This window comes from Rhinoraja longicauda, chromosome 26, assembly GCF_053455715.1.
Source record: "Rhinoraja longicauda isolate Sanriku21f chromosome 26, sRhiLon1.1, whole genome shotgun sequence".
Lineage (NCBI taxonomy): Eukaryota > Metazoa > Chordata > Chondrichthyes > Rajiformes > Arhynchobatidae > Rhinoraja > Rhinoraja longicauda.
In genome coordinates, this window is record NC_135978.1 from 15,901,690 (window position 1) to 15,925,331 (window position 23,642).

Consider the following 23,642-nt stretch of genomic DNA (forward strand, 5'->3'; position numbering starts at 1 on the left):
CAATTCATTTAGAGGGGGCTAATATATAAAAGCAAGAATGCAATGCTGAAGCTTTATAGGGCACTGGTCAGGCCACATTTGGAATATTGTGAGCAGTTTCTGAGGGATCTGAGGGAGGATGTGCTGGTTTTAGAGAGGGTCCAGAAGAAGTTTATGAGAATACCAGGAATGATTAGGTTACCGTTTCTGGGCTTGTACTCACTGAAGTTTATAAGGATGAGGGAGGAACTCATTGAAAAATACCGGATAATGAAAGGATTCGGATTAGATAGAGTGGAAAGGACGTTTCCAGTAATGGGAGAGTCTAGAACCAGCGAGCACAGCCTCAGGATAAAAGGATGTACCTTTAGAAAGGAGATGAGGAGGAATTTCTTTAGCACTAGGGTGGTGAATCTGTGATATTCATTGCCACAAACTGCCATGGAGGCCAAGACATGGGGTATTTTTAACGCGGAGATTAATAGTTTCTTGATTAGGAAGGGGATCAAGGTTATGGGGAGAAGACAGGAGAATTGGGTTGGGAAGGAAAAATAGATCAACCACATCATTCTACCTCTATGCCATAGGTGTCAGGAAATGAGTGTCTTAATCATTGCGCATTTCTCTGCTCCTTATGTCTTTACATTGCTGTCCAACTACCCCATTCTGACAGCAAAGTGGCATTAAATGAAACAATTGCCTTTTTTAATTAGAGTCTCAATCCGAATGATGAATTTCCAAATTATTGGCCTGCATTTTGCTGGAAAATGTTGTTAGTTGGTCAGGTTGGCATTTCTCAATGTAAATGTCTTTATGATTCAGAACTCCTGAATGAATGCAGTGTTAGAGTTGGTGCATCTAATATGGACTGTGAATCATTGACAGAATGAATGGATGCATTACTTGGGCTTTCAAAGTTTGCGAGAAATGCATGATGTCATTTTAGGCAGATTACTCTCTGGGAATATGAACAGAATGCAAAGATCATGCGCACAGCCCCAGCATGGATCAAAATCAAATCTTCAAGTTGTTTTTAGCAATTTACTGCTGGCAAGACAGGTATTTAATACACATCTTTAATTGCCCATGGGAAATTGGTGGTGAGCTGCTTCCTGGAGTTATAGTCATAGAGTACGGAAACAGGCCCCTCAGCCCAGTTCACCACGCCGACTAAGATGTTCCATCTATGCGAGTCCAACCTGTCCTCTTTTGACCCATATCCCTCTAAATCTTTTCTATCGATGTACCTGCCCAAATGTCTTTTAAATTGGGGTAGGGTATTGACATGGACAGAGAACTGGTTGGCAGACAGGAAGCAAAGAGTAGGAATTAACGGGGTCTATTTCAGAATGGCAGGCAGTGACTAGTGGGGTGCCGCAAGGCTCGGTGTTGGGACCCCAGTTGTTTATAATATATATGAACGATTTAGACGAGGGAATTAAATGTAACATCTCTAAGTTTGTGGATGACACAAAGCTGGGTGGCAGTGTGAGCTGTGAGGAGGATGCTACGAGGCTGCAGGACGACTTCGATAGGTTGGGTGAGTGGGCAGAAGCATGAAAGATACAGTATAAAGTGGATAAATGTGAGGTTGTCCACTTTGGTGGCAAGAACAGGAAGGCAGATTATTATTTGAATGGTGATAGATTAGGAGAAGGGGTGGTACAATGAGACCTGGGTGTGCTTGTACATCAGTCACTGAAAGTAATCATGCAGGCACAGCAGGCAGTGAAGAAAGCTAATGGCATGTTGGCTTTCATTGCGAGAGGATTTGAGTTTAGGTGTAAGGAGGTCCTACTGCAGTTGTACAGGGCCCTGGTGAGGTAGCACCTGGAGTATTGTGTGCAATTTTGGTCTCCTAATTTGTGGAAGGCCATTATTACTATTGAGGGAGTGCAGCATAGGTTCATCAGGTTAATTCACGGGATGGCGGGATTGACATATGATGAAAGAATGTGTCGACTGGGCATGTATTCGCTGGAATTTAGGATGAGAGGGGATCTTATAGAAACATAAAATTCTTAGAGGATTGGACAGGGTAAATGCAAGAAAAAGGTTACCGATGTTGGGGAAGTCCAGAACCAGGGGTCACAGTTTAAGAATAACTGGTCGGCCATTTAGGACTGATACGAGGAAAAGCTTTTTCACCCAGAGAGTTGTGAATCTGTGAAATTCGCTGCCACAGAAGGCAGTGGAGGCCAATTCACTGGATATTTTCAAGAGAGAGTCAGATTTAGCTCTTAGGGGTAAGGGAATCAAGGGATATTGGAAAAAGCCAGAACGGGGTACTGATTTTGGATGATCAGCCATGATCTTATTGAGTGGCGGTGCTGGCTCGATGGGCCGAATGACCTACTCCTCCACCTATTTTCTATGTTTCTATGATTTAGAAATAGTCTTCGGGCTCAACCAAGATTATGATCAAACTTATTGTCCCGGGATACAATTTAAAAAAAAATTGAACACAGATACGAGGTTACAAATGCTGCACAACAAAAGCACCAGATAACTACTAACCCCATCTACTTTAACAGCTGAATCGTGGCCATTCTATATATCTTTCTGGGTTCACAGTGGCTGCAGTTTAATTCAATAGTGTCCCATTGGATAAAAGCATTTATTATAATTGAAATTTTGTGGCACACTGCATTTAGCTCATCATTGATTTGTAAATTCTGCATGTGATCATTATTTGAACTCAATGCCAAATTTCACCAATAGGCACAACCGTTATCTCCAATTTAGCATTTATGGCTTTAACCAACACTTCGTTTTATACTACTTTCTACAAATTGACCTGCTGGCTTCTCAGTTCAAGACTGGAGTGGGTGCATATAAAATCATTTTGCCAAGAACAAAGTGAAACGGCAGGTAAATCTGTACAATCTACAACTGTAAATTAGAGAATTATTTTTCAATCCTCAAAGTTACTTGTTGCGATTCCCGAGTGGATAAACAAGGTGAACAACCCTAAGTTGTTAATGACCATTAACAATCTTTGTTAAGTTGGTCGGTTCTTTCCCTACGCAGAAAGGGGCTATCGTTAAAATTTCATTGCAAATTTATGAAGATTTGTGAAGTGTGGTATTAATTATGAATCAAGTTAAAGCTAGAGCCATGAACAAGTTAAAATATCCATCCCAATTGCATTTCTCATCCACAGCACTCATGTTGTGCAATGATCCTTTTACTCTACCCAATTGACATCTCCAGGCTTATTGCTGTATCCCTACTACTTTGCATTGTCCTTTCTCTGCTCAACTACTGACCCCCTTTTGCAATTACTGCCTCTCACACTCCCTCGAGTCACCCCTTCCCTTCTTTCACATTGGCTCCAGCAATCACATCTTTCAACCCTATTCAACCTCAATGTTTTAAACTGGTCTTGGATAACCTCTCAGAAGACTTGTGATTTTGTCAAATCAGCATTTATTTAGTACATAATCCTATCTTTCAGTCATGACACAAGCACTTTGAAAGTAACAACTTATTTTAAAATGCTAACAAAAGTAGAGTAGATGCGTTGGCGTATGTGATAACTGTGTACACTACAGCAGGCCAAAAAACCATTGTTACTGACCAATAACATTTTGATGGCACTTCTGGGAGGACTATTGGGCAGGATTATTGTTCAGCAAACATTAAAAATATTTAATGACCCTTGGTTTTCTGTCTCATTTGTACAATAGCACCTTCAATGAGCACTTATTTAGTTCTACATTGAAGTGTGCCAACTTCAATTTAATGCCTGGTGCTAGACTTCAATCTATAAACTTCTTCCTACTACCAAATTATATCAATGTTAAAACTTTCGTTTTCCCCCAACCCAGCATACCAGATTGGTTTCACATGAGACACTTTAATTTCCTGCCCAAAGTGTGAAAGTGTAGCACCACAGTGAATTTAATGTAATTGAGTGCATGAATTGCTGTACAGCTGTGCTAAATTATTAGCACATTTGTGTGCTGATGGTCTGCACAAACCATGTAGAAATCATTTTAGACTTGGGTACTGAGGCATAGAAACAATGGTACCAATTATTTTGTGTATGCTTTATTTGGCCAAACACATGTAGACATGCAGCTGCTGGCAACTACAGTCCCTCAAGTGCTTTACAATACTGCTTTCGGCCAAATATTTCAAACTCCAAGTATCCTGAAGGGGCTATGTCTGTCACACCGAGTTTATTATTACTTTGCCAACACCATCTGGTGTTTCTGATTCTTTGTTGTTTGTATTTCAGATTTCCAGCATATTGAAATTTAGTCTGGAGAAATACTATCCTCCAGGAAACATACATTTAAATAGAGCACTGAAAAAAGATCCAGGAATTCAGAGGCACAAAAAAAGATTTTATATTTGGAACTGGAATTGTTTTGTTGTCACATGTTCAAGGTACCAGTGAAAAAAAATTGCATACAGTCACCCAGGCAAACCATGCCATGTACAAGAACATCAAGGTGGTGCAAAAGAGAAAATAAAATGTAGTGTTATAAAATATAGTGTTACAGCTACAGAGAAAGGGCAAATAATTAAAAATGCAAGGGGGACAGCAATGAGGTAGATTGGGAGATCAAGAATTATCCTTAGCACATGAGGGTTCAAGTGTGTAACAGAAAAAAAGCTATTCTTAAATCTGATGGTGCGCTCTTTCAAACTTTTATATCTTGAAAGAATGACTGGGTTGTGCTCTCCCTACTTCTTTGAGGTCCCCACCTGCTTTAAGACAATTGTCCCAGGAAAAGAAAGGTTAGGTTGCGTGTCTTAATGGCTCCCATCCAACGCCTCTGAGACTGAGGAAATTTGGCATGTTTCCAGAGTCTCTTACAAACTTCTACTGATTCACCTAGAAAGTATCTCAGCTTGGTTTGAGAAGATAATATGAAAATGCAAAGAGTTGAAGATGTACCCAGTCCATCACAGAGCAGACTCCCCACCAATCGACTCCATCTACACTGCAAGCTGCCCTGGAAAAGCAGCCAACGTAGTCAAAGACGTCCCATCCTGGTGATTCCTTTTTCTTCCTGCTACCTGGGAGAAGGTATAGAAGCTTCAAAGCACACACTAACAGACTCAGGTACAGCTTCTTCCCCTGTGTTATCAGCCTTCTTAATGACCCTTCTGTGAGATAGCATACTGTCCAATTCACCTCTACTCCATTGGCAACTATGGATTAAGTCTATGGAACTGATGTGCTACAATGCGAAAACTATATTCTGCACTCTGTATCTTCTCCTTTGCACTAACTATTGTACCCGAGTATGACCTGATTGTGTTTATGTATGGTATACCTGATCTATTTATTCACAAAATGCTGGAGTAACTCAGTGGGTCAGGCAGCATCTCTGGAGAGAAGGAATGGGTGACGTTTCGGGTCGAGGAAGACTGGTTTGCGTGATGGACTGCGCTACATTTATAGTATAGGAAACAGTTTGTCTTCAGACTGATGTCAGGGGAGGGGGAGGGACAAAGATAGGATGTAGTCGGAGACAGGAAGACTAGTGGGAGAACTGGGAAGGGATAGAGAGGGAAAGCAGGGACAATCTGAAGTATCTCTATCCCCTCCCCAGTTCTCCCACTAGTCTTCCTGTCTCCGACTACATCCTATCTTTGTCCCACTCCCTCCTGACATCAGTCTGAAGGGTCTCGGCCCGAAACGTCACCCATTCCTTCTCTCCAGAGATGCTGCCTGACCCACTGAGTTACTCCAGCTTTTTGTGTCTACCACTTAAATCTAAACATCATGCTGCCTTAGGAAAACACAATGAACAACCTTTTTCTCTCGTCATTCCCTCTTCTCTACGCTCCCGTCCGGCAGAAGATACAAAAGCTTGAAAGCACATACCATCAGGATTCAGCAACAGTTTCTTCCCCTCTGTTATCACACCATTGAACTGTCCTCCCATAAGCTAGGGTGTACACCCAATCTATCCCATTGCAGACACTGGACTCCTTCTCAGAGGCGGTTATGCCACAATGCTGCAAAATATATTCTGCACTTTGTTATTTTTCTCTTTGCTCCATTCATTGTAGCTGTGTATGGTTTAATTGTATTCATGTGTAGTATTATCTGATTTAATTGGATAGCAGGCACACAAAAGCTTTTTACTGTATCTTGGTGCCTGTGACAATAATAAACAAATACCAATGTGAGTGGTCCTCGATTATGTTGGTTGCTTTGCCAAGGCAGCAGGAAATGTAGATGGAGTTGATCAGAGGAAGACTGGTTTGCGTGATGGACTGCGCTACATTTATAGTATAGGAAACAGTTTTAGCACTCTCTACAGAAGCAGCAGCCAAGCCAATGCATCAGCGTGAAGCAAATCAAAATGCTTGAAACCCTCAGCAGGCCAGGTAGCATCTGCTAAAGAGAAAGTTATTATTTCAGGCTAATGACCTTTCATCAGAATAACAATGGTGGTTAGACTCCCCTCTGTTGAAAACAATCACTTCCTGGCACTAGTTACTTGCCAGTTTCTGCATCCAGTGAAAGGAATTGAACATCTCAATGCACCATGGCAGCAAAACGACTACAAAGCAGCTGAAATGGTCAGGCTAAGGAAATTACACTGATAGACCCCTGCTGTGATATCTTGGAGCAGAGATTGCAAACATTGAAGCCAATAACCTCTCTTAGTTTTTGGTTTCTCCCTAGCTAGTAAAGAATTGTTCAATCTACGCTTAGAGTCGATCCTTCAATTTTAACAGGACTTCTTGATGCACAACCATCCAACAATGTTTTGATGTTAAAGGAAGACACCTATCTCATCTCTGGGCTTCAGATTTATTTAACCCACATTTGGAAAAAAATTTGTGATTAGCTCTGGAGTCAAAAGATCCTGATAAAGTAGACACAAAATGCTGGAGTAACTCAGCGGGTCAGGCAGCATTTCCGGGGAGAAGGAATGGGTGACGTTTCGGGTCGAGACCCTTCTTCAGACTGATAAAGTAGTCTCTGAGTTCAATGGATAATCCGATTAATTTGACTTCTGCGTGATCACAATTCAAAAGTGGAACTTTGGACAAAAAAAACCTAATCAGAATGTCAAAACACTGTCTATCTGGTACCATGCACAACTATTGTGCCTGTCTGTTACTGGGAGTAATCTCGATAGCTGGCTTTTAAGCAGAGCAGACCATCAAATAATTGACAGGGTTCAAAGGAAATTCTCCACTGGAGATGCTATCTGTTATTGTGCAAGAAGGAACTGCAGATGCTGGTTTAAACTGAAGATAGACACAAAAAGCTGGAGTAAGCAGGCAGCATCTCTGGAGAGAAGGAATAGGTGACTTTTTGGGTCGAGACCCTTCTTCGGACTGATTAGGGATAAGGGAAACAAGAGATATAGCAGTTCTGTTATTTTTGCTTTCTCTGTTATTAACTGATTGTCCTCTATAATTGAGTGATATTATCATTGTATGTAGATAAAACAAAGAACTGCAGATGATGGTCAATACACAAAAGGATACAAAATGCTGAAGTATCTCAGCGGGTCAGGCAGCATCTCTGAAGAACATGGATAGGTGACATCGGGACCTTCCTTCTGACTTATTCAGTCAGCTTGGTTACTCCAGCACTGTTTCTTTTCACCCTAATACTAGGTGCCGATGCCCTTCACCCACTGCACAGTCTAGTTGTTGCTGCTGCTCACTCTGTAGCCCCTGGGGACAGCCCTTCTCCAGGCCACCACCGACGGGGCGCGCTCGGTCACCATGGGGCTCCCTCCCCTCTCACCAGTTGCCGCTTCTTCCTGTTGGCTGACACTTTTTCCACTCCCCGCCCCACCGCCGTCACCTCTTCCGCAGTCGCTAATATCTTCCAAGGTAGAGTATGTTAGTGACTGCAGGGGAGAAGGCAGCGGTGGAGGAAGAGGGTGAGAGAACAGAGCGACAGGAGAAGGATGTGGAGGTGGTACAAGGCAATGGCAGACTGGAAAAAGCAGTTGTCGAGAGGGGAGGGAGGCCCATGGTGACCGAGCACAGCCTGTGGCCGTGGCCTGAAGAAAGTGTTGTTCCCAAAGGCTACAACGTGAGCCTCAACAAGTCGCATCAACCGGACCGTGCGAGGGGCAAAGAAGGGCTCTGGTGCACTTTGCGAGCCTGGGGTAGCGTCAGCAGGTCCATCCGCTATAAACAAGATCTGTTACAAAGCAGTCTGTTAAAACGAGGGTTTTATTGTATATGTGAAAATGTTGGTATTAAATCGATATAGCATATTTGGATTTCAAGAATGCATTTGAAAAAAGTGTCACATTAAAGATTACTGCGTACTGCATAGGTTATGGGGGAATATTTTGGAATAATAATCGATTAACTACAGAAGAGCAAGAGAAGATAAATGGGTCAATTTCAGACAAGCAAACGGCAACCACAAGGATTGGACTTGGACCTCAATTATTTAGAATCTATATTAATTACTTGAATTAAGGGATTGAATATACTTCTGCCATTTACTGATCATATAAAGATAGATATTTCACAAAATGCTGGCGTAACTCAGCAGGTCAGGCAGCATCTCAGGAGAGAAGGAATGGGTGACGTTTCGGGTCGAGACCCTTTTTCAGACTGATGTCAGGGGGGCGGGACAAAGGAAGGATATAGGTGGAGACAGGAAGATAGAGGGAGAACTGGGAAGGGGGAGGGGAAGAGAGGGACAGAAGAACTACCTAAAGTTGGAGACGTCAATGTTCATACCGCTGGGCTGCAAGCTGCCCAAGCAAAATATGAGGTGCTGTTCCTCCAATTTCCGGTGGACCTCACTATGGCTCTGGAGGAGGCCCATGACAGAAAGGTCAGACTGGGAGTGGGAGTTGAAATGCGCAGCCACCGGGAGATCAGATTGGTTAAGGCGGACTGAGCGAAGGTGTTGAGCAAAACGATCGCCGAGCCTGCGTTTGGTTTCGCTGATGTAAAGGAGTTGACATCTAGAGCAGCAGATACAATAGATGAGGTTGGAGGAGGTGCAGGTGAACATCTGTCTCACCTGGAAAGACTGTTTGGGTCCTTGGATGGAGTTGAGGGGGGAGGTAAAGGGACAGGTGTTGCATCTCTTGCGGTTGCAGGGGGAAAGTGCCCAGGGATGGAGGTGGTTTGGGTAGGAAGGGACGAGTGGACCAGGGAGTTACGGAGGGAGCGGTCTCTGCGGAACGCAGAAAGGGGAGGGGATGGGAAGATGTGGCCAGTAGTGGGGTCCCGTTGTAGGTGACGGAAATGTTGGAGGATGATTTGTTGGATACGCTGGCTGATGGGGTGGAAGGTGAGAATGAGGGGGATTCTGTCCTTGTTACGAATGGGGTGAGGGGGAGCAAGAGCGGAGCTGCGGGATGTTGAAGAGGCCCTAGTGAGAGCCTCATCTATAATGGAAGAGGGGAAGCCCCGTTATTAGATGGTTAATAGATGGTTATTAAATAATAAGGAGGGTATGATAGGCTTGGAAAGGAATGTGAATAGATTAACTGTGTCACCAATAAGATGGAAAGAAGTAAGATGTTGGAAAATATGAATATCAATATTTTAATGAAAAGATATGAAATATCAAGAGCATGCAAAAAGCATGCAAGTACAGCAAATAAAGCAATGAAAAGATGCCAATTATTGAAAGGCATAGCATAAAAACAGGGAAGATTTGATAACATTTTACAGGATCTTATTGAGACCGCACGTAAAGCATTGCTTACAGCTTTGGTTACTAATTTAAGTCATGATGTGTTTTAATTGAAGACGCCGCAGAGGCATTTCACGAGTGTGATTCCTGGGATGAAGCACAGGTTAGGACTACACTCATTTCAGTGTAGTAGAAAGGGAGGTGGTCTTATTGGAACCAAGTTTGAGGGGGAATGATAGTGTGGATGCTGAGAGAATGCTTTACCCAGTGGAGATATTTAAAATAGGCATTGTTTCAGAATAAAGGGTGAATCATTTCGTTTAGAGACAAGAGCAATTTCTTCACTCAAGCGTTTGTGAATTTGCACTCCTTCGCATCTTCCTTATGATTTGCTAATCATCTATCTTTGTACCATCAGAAAATGGCTGAAGTATAAGTGACCCCTTCATTCAAGACATCTTTAGAATTCTCTTCTCCAGTGAACTTTGGCAATATCATTGAATATGCTCAGTGGAAAATAACGGCTTCAAACTTCAAGGGGGCCAGGGAAGGCAGCAGGAAAGTGGTTGGATTAGGCACGATCTTAATAAAATGGTAGAGCAGGTCCAAGGAGATTACTGAATTACTCCTGCTTCTTAAGTTTCTACATGCAAGCAAAAACAGACTACTACAAACATAGCGTTTGACCTTGGCATAAGGAGATATTGATTTCATGTCTTTCTTCCCTGCTGGTAATTTTAAGGCATTTAAAAATTAAAAGTATTTTTAAACAGAAAAGTTAAAATATTCCCAATGAAACCATTCAATTAAAAAACAAACATCATAAATACACTGACTAATATGTACCGCCTGGAATCTATTATAACCAGGAGAAATGAAGTAATTGGAATGAAATCCATGAACACATCTGTTTCGAAACGTCAATAAACGATGATGCCCTTAATCGCTTATAAATCTTTTAAGCTCAATGTTAAACAAAAACAACAGATTTATTTTACCGGAAAAAAAACGAGAAGTGTTTACAAACAAGTACGTGCTTTTTTTGTTTGTTTTAAGTTTAAGATAGAATGCTTAAATGTAATCATCTCAGCCATAAAAAGCATTTTGAAAAGAAATAAAATATTTTAAGCCATCCTGGTGCAAGGAGTAATGGATATTGAACAATAATTAGACAAGGGGAAGAGGGTTACATGAAATAAGAACATTGGTGATAAATACGAGCGACGACGCCAACAAGAGGTGTGTGTGACCCTACCGGTGTCCTGTCGGAACTGGGTGAGTGTGGGGATATCGATGATGTAGGGTGCCAGCCAAGGGTCGGCCTGGCCCAGTGCGATGCTGTTGGTTCCTTTGCCGGCCGCCGCGGCTCCATGCAGCTGCTGCATGCTGCGCTCGACGTGCTCGCTCACCCGGCTGCTGTAGGGCCTCCAGCGGCCCGCCTCGTCTTCCCATTCCCACACCACCACCTGCGGCCCCTGGCCCCCTTGGCCAACCAAAGGGAAGCCTGGGCTAACGCTGCTGCCATTGCCACTGCCTCCACCCGCGGCCGCCCCTCCGCTTCCGTACGCCGAGGTCGCCATGTCCCGCTCCGTGCCCAGAGTAAACGGCGAGAGAAACAAACGCGGATAACTTTCCGATCCAAGCTCCTCCTCTGCAGGGGGAGGGGAATCGGCGCGCACGCTGCACGTTGGGAAATGTAGTTCCACATCGGCGGAGTTGCCGGAGACTTGACCGTCCTGCCCGTCCGGTGGCGGACCACAACTCCCATCAGCCCCCCTGGCTGCCGCCAGCACCCTCTGTTGACGGTTATCGGCAGGTGCGAGGACAACAGTGGAGCGGGGGGGGACGAAACTTGGTGGAGAACTTTTTATCGTTTTGTTATTGCAATTTGAATCGGGTACCATGGATAGAATTGCGTTTGGAATGCGAACCAGTCATGCGAACTGTACAATTACGACGATTGCGGACGTCAAACAAAAGCCAGACGGGCGTTGGGAATCTAAAATAATAACAGATAATATCCAACAGGCATCTATTGAAACAAGAATAATTTAACATTTGCAGGTCTAACATCTTTCATCAGAATCGCAAAGTGCAACTTTGTAGAGTGGATATCCATCTGTCTCTTTTTAAAGTGATATTTAGTTCATTTGAAGAAGGGTCCCGACCCAAATCTCGCCTGTCTATTCCCTCCAGAGATGCTGCCTGACGCGCCGAGTTCCTCCAGCGCTCTTTTTCCCTCAAGAGTCCAGCATCTGAAGTTCCTTGTGTCCTTAGCTCACGCCTAAAGTGTACACCTTAGTACACCTAAGTTCACCTAAAGTGTACCTCGGTACACGTGACAATAAACTAAACTAAACCTGCTTCCAACTGCATATTAATTATCTTCAGATTGATCCCAAATGTTCAGCGGGTTTCTGTTATTACAAAGATCTCGAAATTGCTTAGCGTACGTGAGCCAGTAAAGTTAACTCTTCAATAACACACATCTGAAAGCAGCAATCTGCTACAGGAAATGTATTCACGTAAATAGAGATACTACAGCGGCTTGTCAGTTCGTGCTGCTGCCCACATATCCAGCAACACAGGTTTCAACCAGACCACAGGTGCTATCTGGGTGAAGTTTGTTCCTTCTCCGTGACCGTGCGGCTTTCCAAATACTCATATTTCCTCCCACATCCCAAAGACATGCAGACAGATCCAATGTCTACTGTAAATTGTCCCTGATGTAGTTAATTATCAACATAGTGAAATAAGAGTATTTGAGCACCTGAGGCAGAATGTATCAGGATGCTGGAAATAAGAGGATAAATCTAATGGGATCACTCTGCTGGGATCTGGGGTGGGCCTAATGGATCTCCTGCTGTGTCAAGAGAGGGGAGGCTGGTTTGTGTGATGGACTTGGCTGGACCCACAACACTGCAGTTTTCTATGGAACAAAGCAATTGCCAAACCAAGATGTGATGAATCCCTTGAGGAGGCTTTTTTTGTGGCATCTGGAGAAATCGGTTAGGGTGCTGAATTTCCTTAGCCTTCTAGAGGCATTGATGTGCTTTCTTGGCTGTAGATTCAATGTGGTTGGACCAAGAAAAATTGTTGGTGATATTTATGCTCAGGAACTTGAAGCTTTCAACCATCTTGTCGACCTGGAATCATCGGTCCACTTCAGCACCATTGGCAAAATTTTCCTGTTAACTACAACCTTGTATATAGAGTTAGAGCAGAATTTGGCTGCACAATCATAAGTGTAAGGGGATATGATAAGGGGCTGAGAATGCATTCTTGTGGCGCACTAATGCGGAGAATTGTCGCGGAGGATGTACACACCTTGCCTCTACATCAGAATGATTTGTACCCAAAACCCCAAAAAAAGAACATCTCATAATTTAGGCTAGTGCAGTACTGAGGATTGCTTAAACTTTGAAGGTAGTAATCTTACTATAGGACTAATACCCCTCTGCAACTGGATCCTCAACATCTTGACCCATAGACCAGTCAGTAACAGGTGACAAGGTGTGCACCATGAAACTCCAGCAAACACATGCCAAAGCTATTTCATTCCTATCAAGTAAATTAAAATATTCCTTTGCCTTTCTCAAAAGAGCAGGAAATCTCTCATGGTGTCCTATCCCATCTCTTTAATTAACACCATCCAATAAGATTGGGATATTCATTTCATGTTTGCAACATCATGCTGCATGCAGTTTCATTGCCACGCTTACTAATGTCAATAAACAATAGACAATAGGTGCAGGAAGAGGCCATTCGGCCCTTCGAGCCAGCACCACCATTCAATGTGGTCATGGCTGATCATTCTCAATCAGTACCCCGTTCCTGCCTTCTCCCCATACCCCCTGTCTCCAAAAATATGATTGTGCCTTAAGATCCTGTTTCTGAAAATAACTACAAAAACATGTAAAAATCTTGGAAACCTCTGGGTTGGGGGAATCAAATTTTAATCTAGATTCATGTTTATTTCTAACAGTCTATTTTATGTTCCTCCCCTCATTCAACAAATAAAACTAATTTTGCCATTTGGTTTGAAAAAAAAAGAATTTTTAATCTTATTTTCCTATTAGCAGCAAACAAATAATATGTTAATGGCTGTTTTAGTGAATGCAATGAAAGCACCCCAACTCCTGCTGCAGAATATTCAACTAGAAATAGCCCAATTGAACTACCAAGGAAAATAAAATAATTTGAAAAATACTGGAGCTTGAAGATCTGAAAGAGGGGGCAGATAGTAGGCAGAGGGGTTCAAAATCTTCATTACCGAGACAAGGGAAACATGAGCTGGAGAATTATCCAAAGATGGGGAAAAATTGACAAAAATAATATTTGGCAAGCCTAAAGATTAAAAAATTAAAAGATCTACCATCTTGCAGCTCTGCAGAGGCACCTGTCGGTGAGAGCCCACAACTACACATGGATGCGTTTTTTTCCCCACCAGGAATCATAGAAGAGGTTGCAGGGGTGTTACGTGACAGGTAATGCAAAATATCTATCTTCTAACATCCATCATAGTGTCAACTAAAGGCTGCTGACTTCTCAAATATCTTGAGTTAAGATGCTTCATACTTCCCACATTCACAAAAGCGAGTAATCAATATTGTCAGTATATACAAGGGGGAAGATTTTAGGAGTTTTGCATAAAATGCTTGAATCAATAATTAAAATTCAATTTTAAATCAAATGTAATTAAATGCGCAGACTACTGAAACCGGAAATGGGTATTTGTGCAGTATTTGTGAGATATACCATTTTATTTTGAAGTCAATGACCTTGATCAAACTAGGAAGATATAGATAATTGCTAATGAGTAGGTACAAAGCTAGAAACAGAGGTATGAAAAAGTGGTCCACGTTTGGGTGGACGAAAAGCGGATAACATTTGTTCATGAGATAATGTTAATTAGATTAACAAAACAATATATGGCCATGAGCAGCAAAGTAGCATAAGTGAAAAATCTAGCTCTGAAGCACCAAGAACATGTCAGCTGAAGATTCCAGGGCCGAGGACTGTGCTATGGACCAGGAACTGGGAGGGATTTTCCCCCCAACCAAACTTTCCTGACTTCCCAGTGTCAAATGTGTTCCAACATTTATGCTTGAACGGCAGAGGTGGTTATGTGTAAGGTTTGTCAAAGTTAAAGTGGGAATACTGTTTAGTGCCTGCACAAATTTGTACGTAAGATCCGTTAACTAAGTTCCTTTAGCAGCTTGTGTAGGAAAGAACTGGAAAGAACTGCAGACGCTGGTTTAAATCAAAGGTAGACACAAAATGCTGGAGTAACTCAGCAGGTCAGGCAGCATCTCTGGAGAGAAGGAATGGGTGACGTTTCAGGTCGAGACCCTTCTTCAGACTTATGTCAGGGGAGGGGGTGGACAAAGATAGAATGTAGTCGGAGACAGTAAGACTAGTATGAGAACTGGGAAGGGGAGGGGATGGAGAGAGAAAGCAAGGGCTAACTGCAGTTAGAGAAGTCAATATTCATACCGCTGGGGAGTAAACTGAGGTGCTGTTCCTCCAATTTGCACTGGGCCTCATTCTGACAATGGAGGAGGCCCAGGACAGAAAGGTCAGATTGGGAATGGGAGGGGGAGTTGAAGTGCTGAGCCACCAGGAGATCAGGTAGGTTAAGACGGACTGAGCAGAGGTGTTCAGCAAAACGATCGCCGAGCCCGCGCTTGGTCTTGCCGCTAGTTTAGGGGAAACTAGAGTTTTTAAGCACCCAGCTCATTATTTCAATAAATGTTATTGATCCAGATGCAAACGTAGGCATGATCTAATTTGAGCTAAATTCCATTGCAAATTGGCCCAGTTTCTAGACAATGCCTTGTTGAAAGAAGCCTTCGGAAGTCGTGGAATACAGAGACATGTGGTTCAGAAAACCAATAGCATCATTATAGGGAAAGGAGAAATCTGGCAAGAATGGAACTGTGGGAAATGGATGAAACACTTTATTAGTGGATTAAGGAGACACCAATCAGGAGGTGTATTTCTGGTGACGCTTCTGGAATCATTCTAGATGAAATGGAGACTGAGAAAACGTCAGTTAATTATCTCGTTTTCCATCCTAGTAAAGACCTAATTTCTTTCCCCAGGCCTTAATAAAAAAGATTCAATTTTGACAAAAGCATATCAAGTCAATTCCTTGTGTCTTTGCTCTTTCTTTAGCCTGATCTAATATTATTCCTTGCACTTATTAATTTTAGTTTATATTTTTAGTAATTGCCAAATTTTGGTTCCGCTCCCCAATCCCATTAACTCCATACGAGTTTTTAGGAATTTAAGCACTTTGGTTTGTAGCAAAAAAAAGTTAGAAGTTTGAATTTTTTGCCACACTGTGTAAGCTTTCATCTTGTGCCTGGGACAGACCAAATGGAAGAACAATGGAGCAGCCCATCTTATGTCAAGTGACAATATCCATCCAATTAATTTGAGCAAACCGAATCGCATTAATATTTGGTTTAATTTGTACCAAAGCTACTGAAAAATTACAGAAATTATTGATTATACATTGAAGAATTTGTGAATGGAACAGTTTAAATGCTGATGTACTTTTAATTAATTTAATTACAAGTGGTATCAGATTGTACAAACTGTCAATCTTGGTTAAACCACTCCCACAGTCATTTTGAAGTACTGTATTTTTGGCAGAGACCAAACTGTAAATTTGATAATGAAAAGTCCATTGATCAAATTATATTACTGGATCCCCTGAAAGTTTGGAGAGAGGCATATCCAGTCAGCTGATCATTTACTTTCGTGAATGTATAGACCTGATTTATTTAAAATAAACATCTGTCAATGTATTCTGGATTAAAACAAAATCATCTTTAATAAATACAAAAAGTCATCCAAAATAGAAATATACAATTTCATGGAGTTCCAACACTAAAACCAGATTTACACTTAATTTAAGTTACTTTAGTATCCTTTTTCTCAACTGGCATATGTGATATGTAGCTGAAAAAGGATTGAAATTAATTTAAACTGAAGGTCATTTGGCAACAGAATTTCCACAAATTCCATTGCTACATTGTTGTACCCCAGGATTGAGGCTCAAATTATACTCGTGTCTGCTACATTGGGCAGACCATGGAACTCACAAGGCCAACATTAGACCCTCAAAACAGACATTTAGTTTCAGGTTGCTACAGCAAGAGATTAGCAGGTGGGAAGAAGAAAACTTGAGAGGATGTTTTCAAAGTCCCATTGAGAAAAATAAGGCTCATGACCCTTTAAATGAAGTCATACACGGAAACAGGCCCTTCCGTCCAAATTGCCCATGGAGAAAGTGCACTGGGGAACGTTGGTATTTGGAGAAGACCAACGTAAAGAGCAGGAGGAAGATGTATTTCATACTACCCACTTAACCAGCCTGCCAGGCATCTTCTGCCAACTCAGAACCTACCAAACCAGAGCGGAAACAAGACACCCTCACTCTCCAGGAATGCCAAAGAAGATTTGCCAATGCAAGATTTGGTGACCATAATGCCCTTCAGTGGCGAATTCTCAATGTTAGTGTGATTGAGGGTGCAAGATTTAGTGTAGAGACAGCAATTTATTCCCAAGTGGGGAGCAGGAAAACTCACATAATTCATAACTCTTGTATTTTTACTTTATGCTACTAAAGTTACTTTATGAAACTATAATAGCCTGGAGGCAGGTATTTAAAACCAGGCTACACGGTACCGAATTAGAATAAAATAACTTAAGCCAAGCTTTTATGTAGATATAACCCAGAGCTAGGTTTATAATAGATACTTTTTGATGCTTTAGCAGTTATATTACCCAGGAACACCTTTAAAGCTTAATGCAATATCCAAAAGCACTTTCCCCAATGCTTCTTGTTTACCTCCCTTGCCAAACTCTTCTGATAGCTCCCTAAAGGTACTGCATAATCGCCTTGACTGGATATCTTGTCTGTAAATTCCATGTTTCCATTTATATCGTGCATTTCCATACAAAACAATTAAAGATCGCCTCGGCATATGAATTGCTACCTCTACATCATTGTAAGATACAGACCTTTGACCTTTGCAATGATCTGAAGTATCTCCATGGAGATTACAAATGCTTTCCGAGTTACCATTTATGGGATCACATTGCTGAGCACTGGGCACCATTTCAGTCAAGTGTAGCTGGATCAAATCCTCTGAATCACAAGTCATTGATAATTTGGTTTCAGACAGCAGATTAATGCTGACTAAACGTTTGCCCCAGAGCCACCAGTCATCAAAGTGTGGATCAATGCCTGAGCCATGTTCTGGTCTGTAATCTAGGTTACATTGTTCCACAGGAAGGAAGTCTTTCAACACACTGTATTGTATCATTCGATCCACGAGCAAGAGGCTAAAGCACGGCAGGCCACTGAAGCATCCCACTTTCAACTTGTGCTTTTTAAAGTTCACTTTTGGGCCATAGTCCTACAAGTTGACAAGGAAATATATTAATAACAATAGATTAAAACAAATAATTATTTATCTATTCACTTGGAATTATTGGATGTTATTCTGACTGGATGTCTGTGACCAGTGGAATTCTGTGGGGGATCTGTGTTAGGATCTCGGTTGTTTTTGATAATATATATATATATATATATATATGTATAAATGATTTGGATGTAAATGTAGATGGGTTGGTTAGTACGTTTGCAGACAACACCATAATTAGAGGAGTTGGTGACAGTGAGAAAGGCTATCAAAATACACAGTAGAATATAGATCAGCTACAGAAATGAGTGGAGAAATGCGGGTGGCGTCAATGTGAGGTGTTGCACTTTGTGATGTCGAATCTAAGGCGAAAGTATACAATTAACAGCAAGACCCTAAATAGTATTAATGTACAGAGAGATCTTCGGGTCTATGTCTCTCCTCTCTGACAGTAACATCAGTACATTGAATGGTAAAGAAGGTGCATGGTATGCTTGCCTTTATTGATCTTTTCTTATTTCCTACAAACCGATCAGAGAATTAAAACATACTGACACCAATATCGCGAAGACCAATGTCGTCAGCGCCCAGATAGTGAAGAAAGTGAAGACAACAGTAAAAAAGGTATTTTGGACAGCATTCAAAATAAATGGATTACGGGAACTTCTTTTGCAAAAGGAAAAATCTGCAGATACTGAAATAAAACAGAAAATACTTAAATAGGTCCAGCAATATCAGTTGAAAGAGATGCAGAGTTAATGTTCCATCAGAATTAGAAATTGACTTTTCTGATGCAATGTTAGCTGTTTTTCTCTCTCTATGGATAGATACTGTTGGGCCTGCTGAGTATTTCCAGCATTTTCCACTAGGTTCATGAAGAAGCAAACATTACACGAGGCACATTGATAGTGCCTCAGTTTTATATAATTCCACTAATGATTTGAATAAAACCATTCATCAAAACAAAAGAATTCCATAAAGTATTTCCAGATGGGGGCATGGTGATCATCATGTTTCATGCTTAGAATCTCAAGGGACACAGTAAATTTCCAAAACAGGAAACTTGGAATGATCGGTTTCAGTCAGTTTATTTTAAATTTAGTTAAGTGTAAAGCATTTGTGTCAGAATGATTAATATTTGTAATGGAAAGTTGGTTTATGCACGCTATCAAGACAAACTGTTAAATACAAAACGGAAGGAAAGAACTAAAGTTAAAATTGGCTATCACATCTCGTCACTTAAAATAGAAGCATTAATATTCTATCATATTATGAAGATATGTACTGCAAAACTGGTATTGTTAATGTTGTCCCAACAAGTGATCTATAAATAGCATGTTCTTCACGATAGGAAAACCTAACCTGTTTCCTTCGTCCAGACTGGGACGGTTTCCACTCATTGTTGTCCATTAGGTTCACCATCTCCGCTTCTTCCTCTTCATTCACAAACTTTTCGGCTAAAAATACACCAGGAAATGGAAAAGCCCAACCAGTCAGACAAGTAGAGTAATCTGCAACTGCTAAGCCTGACTCCAAATGATAAGTGAAGTGGTACTTTCTCTGTAGGAAAAGATTTGATAACAATGTTTAAAATGCACACATAACTTTCAGGAGCACTTAGTAAAGTAAACAAGATGTGAGTCTCATAACATGCAATAAAATATATATCAATTCCACTCCTTCAGCCAACCTGTTCATATAAACCAAACACTGAACCTCAATGACCAGACTAAATAACATATTTAACACGTGGACAGAAGGAACTGCAGATGCTGGTTTACTAGAAAAGACACAAAGTGCTGGAGTGACTCAGTGGGTCAGGCAGCTTCGCTGGAGAACATGGAACGTCACCTATCCATGTTCTCCAGAGAAGCTGCCACATCCATCGAGTTACTCCAGCATTTGTTCTTTTTTAATGGATGTTTTCTCAACACTACTCAAATTTAATCCACTTGGAAAGAAATGCAATGCGTACAAATATAAAATGAAGCACAAGTTCATATTGATAACATCATAGATTTTTTTTGCTGATGTTGATCTGTTACGTATTTCCAAATATTTAACTTGAATTTTTTTCCTTTACACTTGAAGCTCCAGCATTGATATCATTCAAGAGCCAAGTGTTTTATTGTCATTTGTCCCAGATGGAACAATGAAATTCTTATTTGAATTTCAAATGAGTAGCAGCACAACAGAATATGTAAACATAGTACACTGTAAACAATATAATAAATGAGAAAAAAAAGGTCAGTGTGTGTACATACGCACACACACATACGTCACATAAAAAACAAACAATAATAATGCAATGTGTAAGAAGGAACCGTAGATGCTGGTTTAAACCGAAGATAGACACAAAAAGCTGGAGTAACTCAGTGGACAAGGCAGCATATCTGGAGAGAAGGAATAGGTGGTGTTTTGGGTTGAGACCCTTCTTAAATAATAGTCTATGTAGTTCAGAGCTTATTTAAGGTTGTCGTGTTTAATAGCCTAATAGCTGTAGGGAAGAAGCTGTTCCTGAACCTGGATGTTACAGTTTTCATGCTCCTGTACCTTCTTCCCAATGGCAGGGGTGAAATGAGTGTGAGGCCAGGGTGGTGTGGGTGTCTGATAATGCTGGCTACCTTTTTGAGGCAGCGACTCTGGTAAATCCCTTTGATGGCGGGGAGGTCAGAACCCATGGTGGACTGGGCAGTGTTCAACTTTTTGCAGTCTTCTTCGCTCCTGGGCATTCAGGATGCCGACCCAGGCCGTGATGCAACCAGACAATATGTTCTCTACTATACGCCTGTAGAAGTTCAAGAGAATCCTCTCTGACATACCGAATCTCTGTAATCTTCATCTTTCAAAGAGGATCAGGTTGCATAATTTAGTTGTTATGAAAATACAAAAAAAATGCGAATACTGGAAATCTGAAATAACAACAGAAAAGATTGGAAATACTTAGCATGTCAGATGACATCCATGGGAAGAGAAGCAGAGCTAATATTTCAGATCAAAAACCCCTTATCAAACAATCCATGTCTTGTCATGAAGGAATCATAGACCTGAAGCATTAGCCATTTCTCTTCATAGAGGTGGTCTGACATGTCGAGTATTTCTAGCATTTTCTGTAGTCGTTATCAATCCTAGTTCATGAAGTAATCTTGGCATATTTAACTGATTGGTGCTGTTAATTAGAAAATCTTTTCCTCCTTCATCTAAACTGAAAATCAGTGCCCTTTAAATTCAATCCTCTCTGATGCCACACTGGTTATCCAATTCTGTTACAACTCTTTCCTGAATACAAATTGGTTCCATACAAAAGGTCATTCATTCCCTCATGCCATATCTGCCATTTAACAAGATTATGGCTGACTTGGCTCTAACTTTACCACAACAGGTTGAAAGACAGTTTTAATCTTTAAGCCCCTTCAAGAATCCATCAATTTTTGCTTTTAAATATTTAAAGATCCCATATCTACCAACTTTTCAGGAAGTTTAAAAGTTCATGACAACTGGAGGGAGAACAATTTAATCTTATCTGTCCCCAACGGATGATCTCATTTTCAAACAGTCCTAGGTTCTCCCAGAATATGAAACTTCCTCCTCATATTCCCTTCTGTCAAGCTTCCTCGTCTCAGCTCAGGAGTGAAAATCAAGTCCCCTCTCACTCTTCTAAATGCCAGAGGATACAATAATAGCCTGCCCAGACGTTCCTCATTTGACAACTCTCCTGGAATGGCTTCCTGGGTTATGTCCCATGTAAAGTGAAGATGGAGACTCACTCTGTATGTAATCGTGTTTCCACCAATTTCTGACTTCCGATCTCTGACTAAAGACACAAAACGCTGGAATGACTCAGCGGGTCAGGCAGCATCTCTAGATGAAAGGAATGGGTGGTTTCGGGTCGAGACCCATCTCCAGACCCGGCCCGAAACGTGGCCCATTCCTTCTCCAGCACTTTGTCTCTATCTTCGGTGTTAATCAACATCTGCAGTTCCTTCCTACACATTAGAACTTTGGCTTCCCACCTTACATGGTTTGCATAAATCCCAATGATTGGTTCAGGCTTTTTCGCAGGTTGCATCGCGTCCATTTATTAGTATTATTTTCCACAGAGGCCGCTGTTTGCCTTTACTCACTTTACAGAGAGACACTCACCCGCTGTAACTTGGGAAATAGATCAACTAGGCCCCTGGCCTGCTCACAGCTCAGACACGAACGGATTCCTTTGCAGCCGCAGCCCAGCAGCACAGCCGCCTCCGCAGCCATTTCCACTTCACCTACCCAGCCCGACCCGACCCGCACCAGCGGCCGGCTGAGCGACGCGAGGGCACGGGCCGAGCCCGGACGGAACAAGCGCCGTGCGCGTGGGGAGCCCGAGCCGACCCGAACCGAGCAGGAAGCCTGAGCCCGAGCCGAACCGAAACAAGCGGGGAGACCGAAACGAGCGGCGCGCGAGTGCGGAGAGCCCGAGCAGAGCAGGAAGCCCGAGCCCGAGCCGAGCGGGGAGCCCTAGCCCGAGCGGGGAGCCCGAGCCCGAGCCGAGCGGGGAGCCCGAGCCCGGAGCCCGGAGCCCGAGCCGGGAGCCCGGAGCCCGAGCCGGGAGCCGGGAGCCCGGAGCCCGAGCCCGAGCCGAGCGGAGAGCCCGAGCCCGAGCCCGAGCCCGAGCCGAGCGGGGAGCCCGAGCCCGAGCCGAGCGGGGAGCCCGAGCCCGAGCCGAGCGGGGAGCCCGAGCCCGAGCCGAGCGGGGAGCCCGAGCCGAACCGAAACAAGCGAGGCCGAAACGAGCGGCGCGCGAGTGCGGGGAGCCCGAGTCGACGCAAGACGCGCGCCGGAGCTCGAGCCAAACTCGCCCGCGAGGAAGTGAAGGCAGTTGGCCGTGAAGTCCGCGGCTGGGAGCCGGCGGTGAAGGACGTCGAGCCGAGCGGCGTTGCCACTGTGAAAGTTAGTGAAAACCTCTCCTTAGAGTTGGCGGGTGTCTGCACAATGGCAGATCCCTCGTTGAACACGTGTGGCTCTGGCCACCCGCTGCTGCCCATGATCACAGACGGGCAGTGGGTACAGTTGCGCCGGTTTCAGTCAAGTTACTGCTTGTTGGCACAAAAAGCCGGAGTAACCCCGCGGGGCAGGCAGCATCTCTGGGGAGAAAGAATGGGTGACGTTTCGGGTCGAGACTGCTGGTTTATTCTTTCCTCTGTTATCAATGATAAAAACAAGTCAGCGCTCAGAGCTGTTTAGTGGTCTTACATGTTGCTGAATGTTTACAGCAGACCCTGTCTTATCTTTTTGTTTCACGTTTTCAGTTGTTCTTTGCCTTTCCAGCATAAGATCTGCACAGATGCGAAGTGCACTTGTGCATGTTCTGTTTGGTAGTTCTGGGCAGCTTAACCTGTAAGTCTCTGACTACAATAACCTCAGAACTGTTGCACTGAATGGAAATTTAAAATATAACTGCAAATGTTGCAAAGTTGAAATAAAGAGGGAAAATGCCGGTCTACTTAGCAGGGCAAGCATTTTCTGTGGAAAGCGAAACAGTTAAAGCTTCACCTTTGAGACACTTCGTCGGAACTGGGTAACGGGAAACAAATTATTTTGGATTCGCAGAGAGTGATGGATGGATGAATAGTCAAAGGGAA

The 23,642-nt window shown here is 42.6% G+C and overlaps 3 protein-coding genes across 4 annotated transcripts in view; 1 reads left to right on the forward strand and 2 right to left on the reverse strand.

Annotated features, from left to right (window-relative positions):
- dtx2 (deltex 2, E3 ubiquitin ligase) overlaps positions 1-11,240 on the reverse strand; it is a 48,549-nt gene extending 37,309 nt beyond the window's left edge. For both annotated transcript variants that reach the window (XM_078422272.1, XM_078422271.1), the window contains exon 1: positions 10,839-11,240. In XM_078422272.1, coding sequence (XP_078278398.1) covers positions 10,839-11,163 — 325 coding nt within the window. In that variant the 5' untranslated portion in view covers positions 11,164-11,240. The remainder of the gene's footprint in view (positions 1-10,838) is intronic.
- Positions 11,241-16,405: 5,165 nt separating this feature from the next.
- Positions 16,406-22,829, reverse strand: alkbh4 (alkB homolog 4, lysine demthylase). The gene is made up of 3 exons (XM_078422498.1): positions 22,165-22,829; positions 19,384-19,581; positions 16,406-18,015 (listed from the first exon to the last, which is right to left on the reverse strand). Exons 1-3 carry the CDS (start codon positions 22,273-22,275, stop codon positions 17,377-17,379), a joined length of 948 nt encoding a protein of 315 aa, XP_078278624.1. The 5' UTR covers positions 22,276-22,829; the 3' UTR covers positions 16,406-17,376.
- The window catches only part of lrwd1 (leucine-rich repeats and WD repeat domain containing 1), a 42,234-nt gene continuing 41,403 nt past the window's right edge, over positions 22,812-23,642 (forward strand). The window contains exon 1 of the mRNA XM_078422496.1: positions 22,812-22,950. The gene's annotated coding sequence lies outside the window, so the exon portion shown is untranslated. The remainder of the gene's footprint in view (positions 22,951-23,642) is intronic.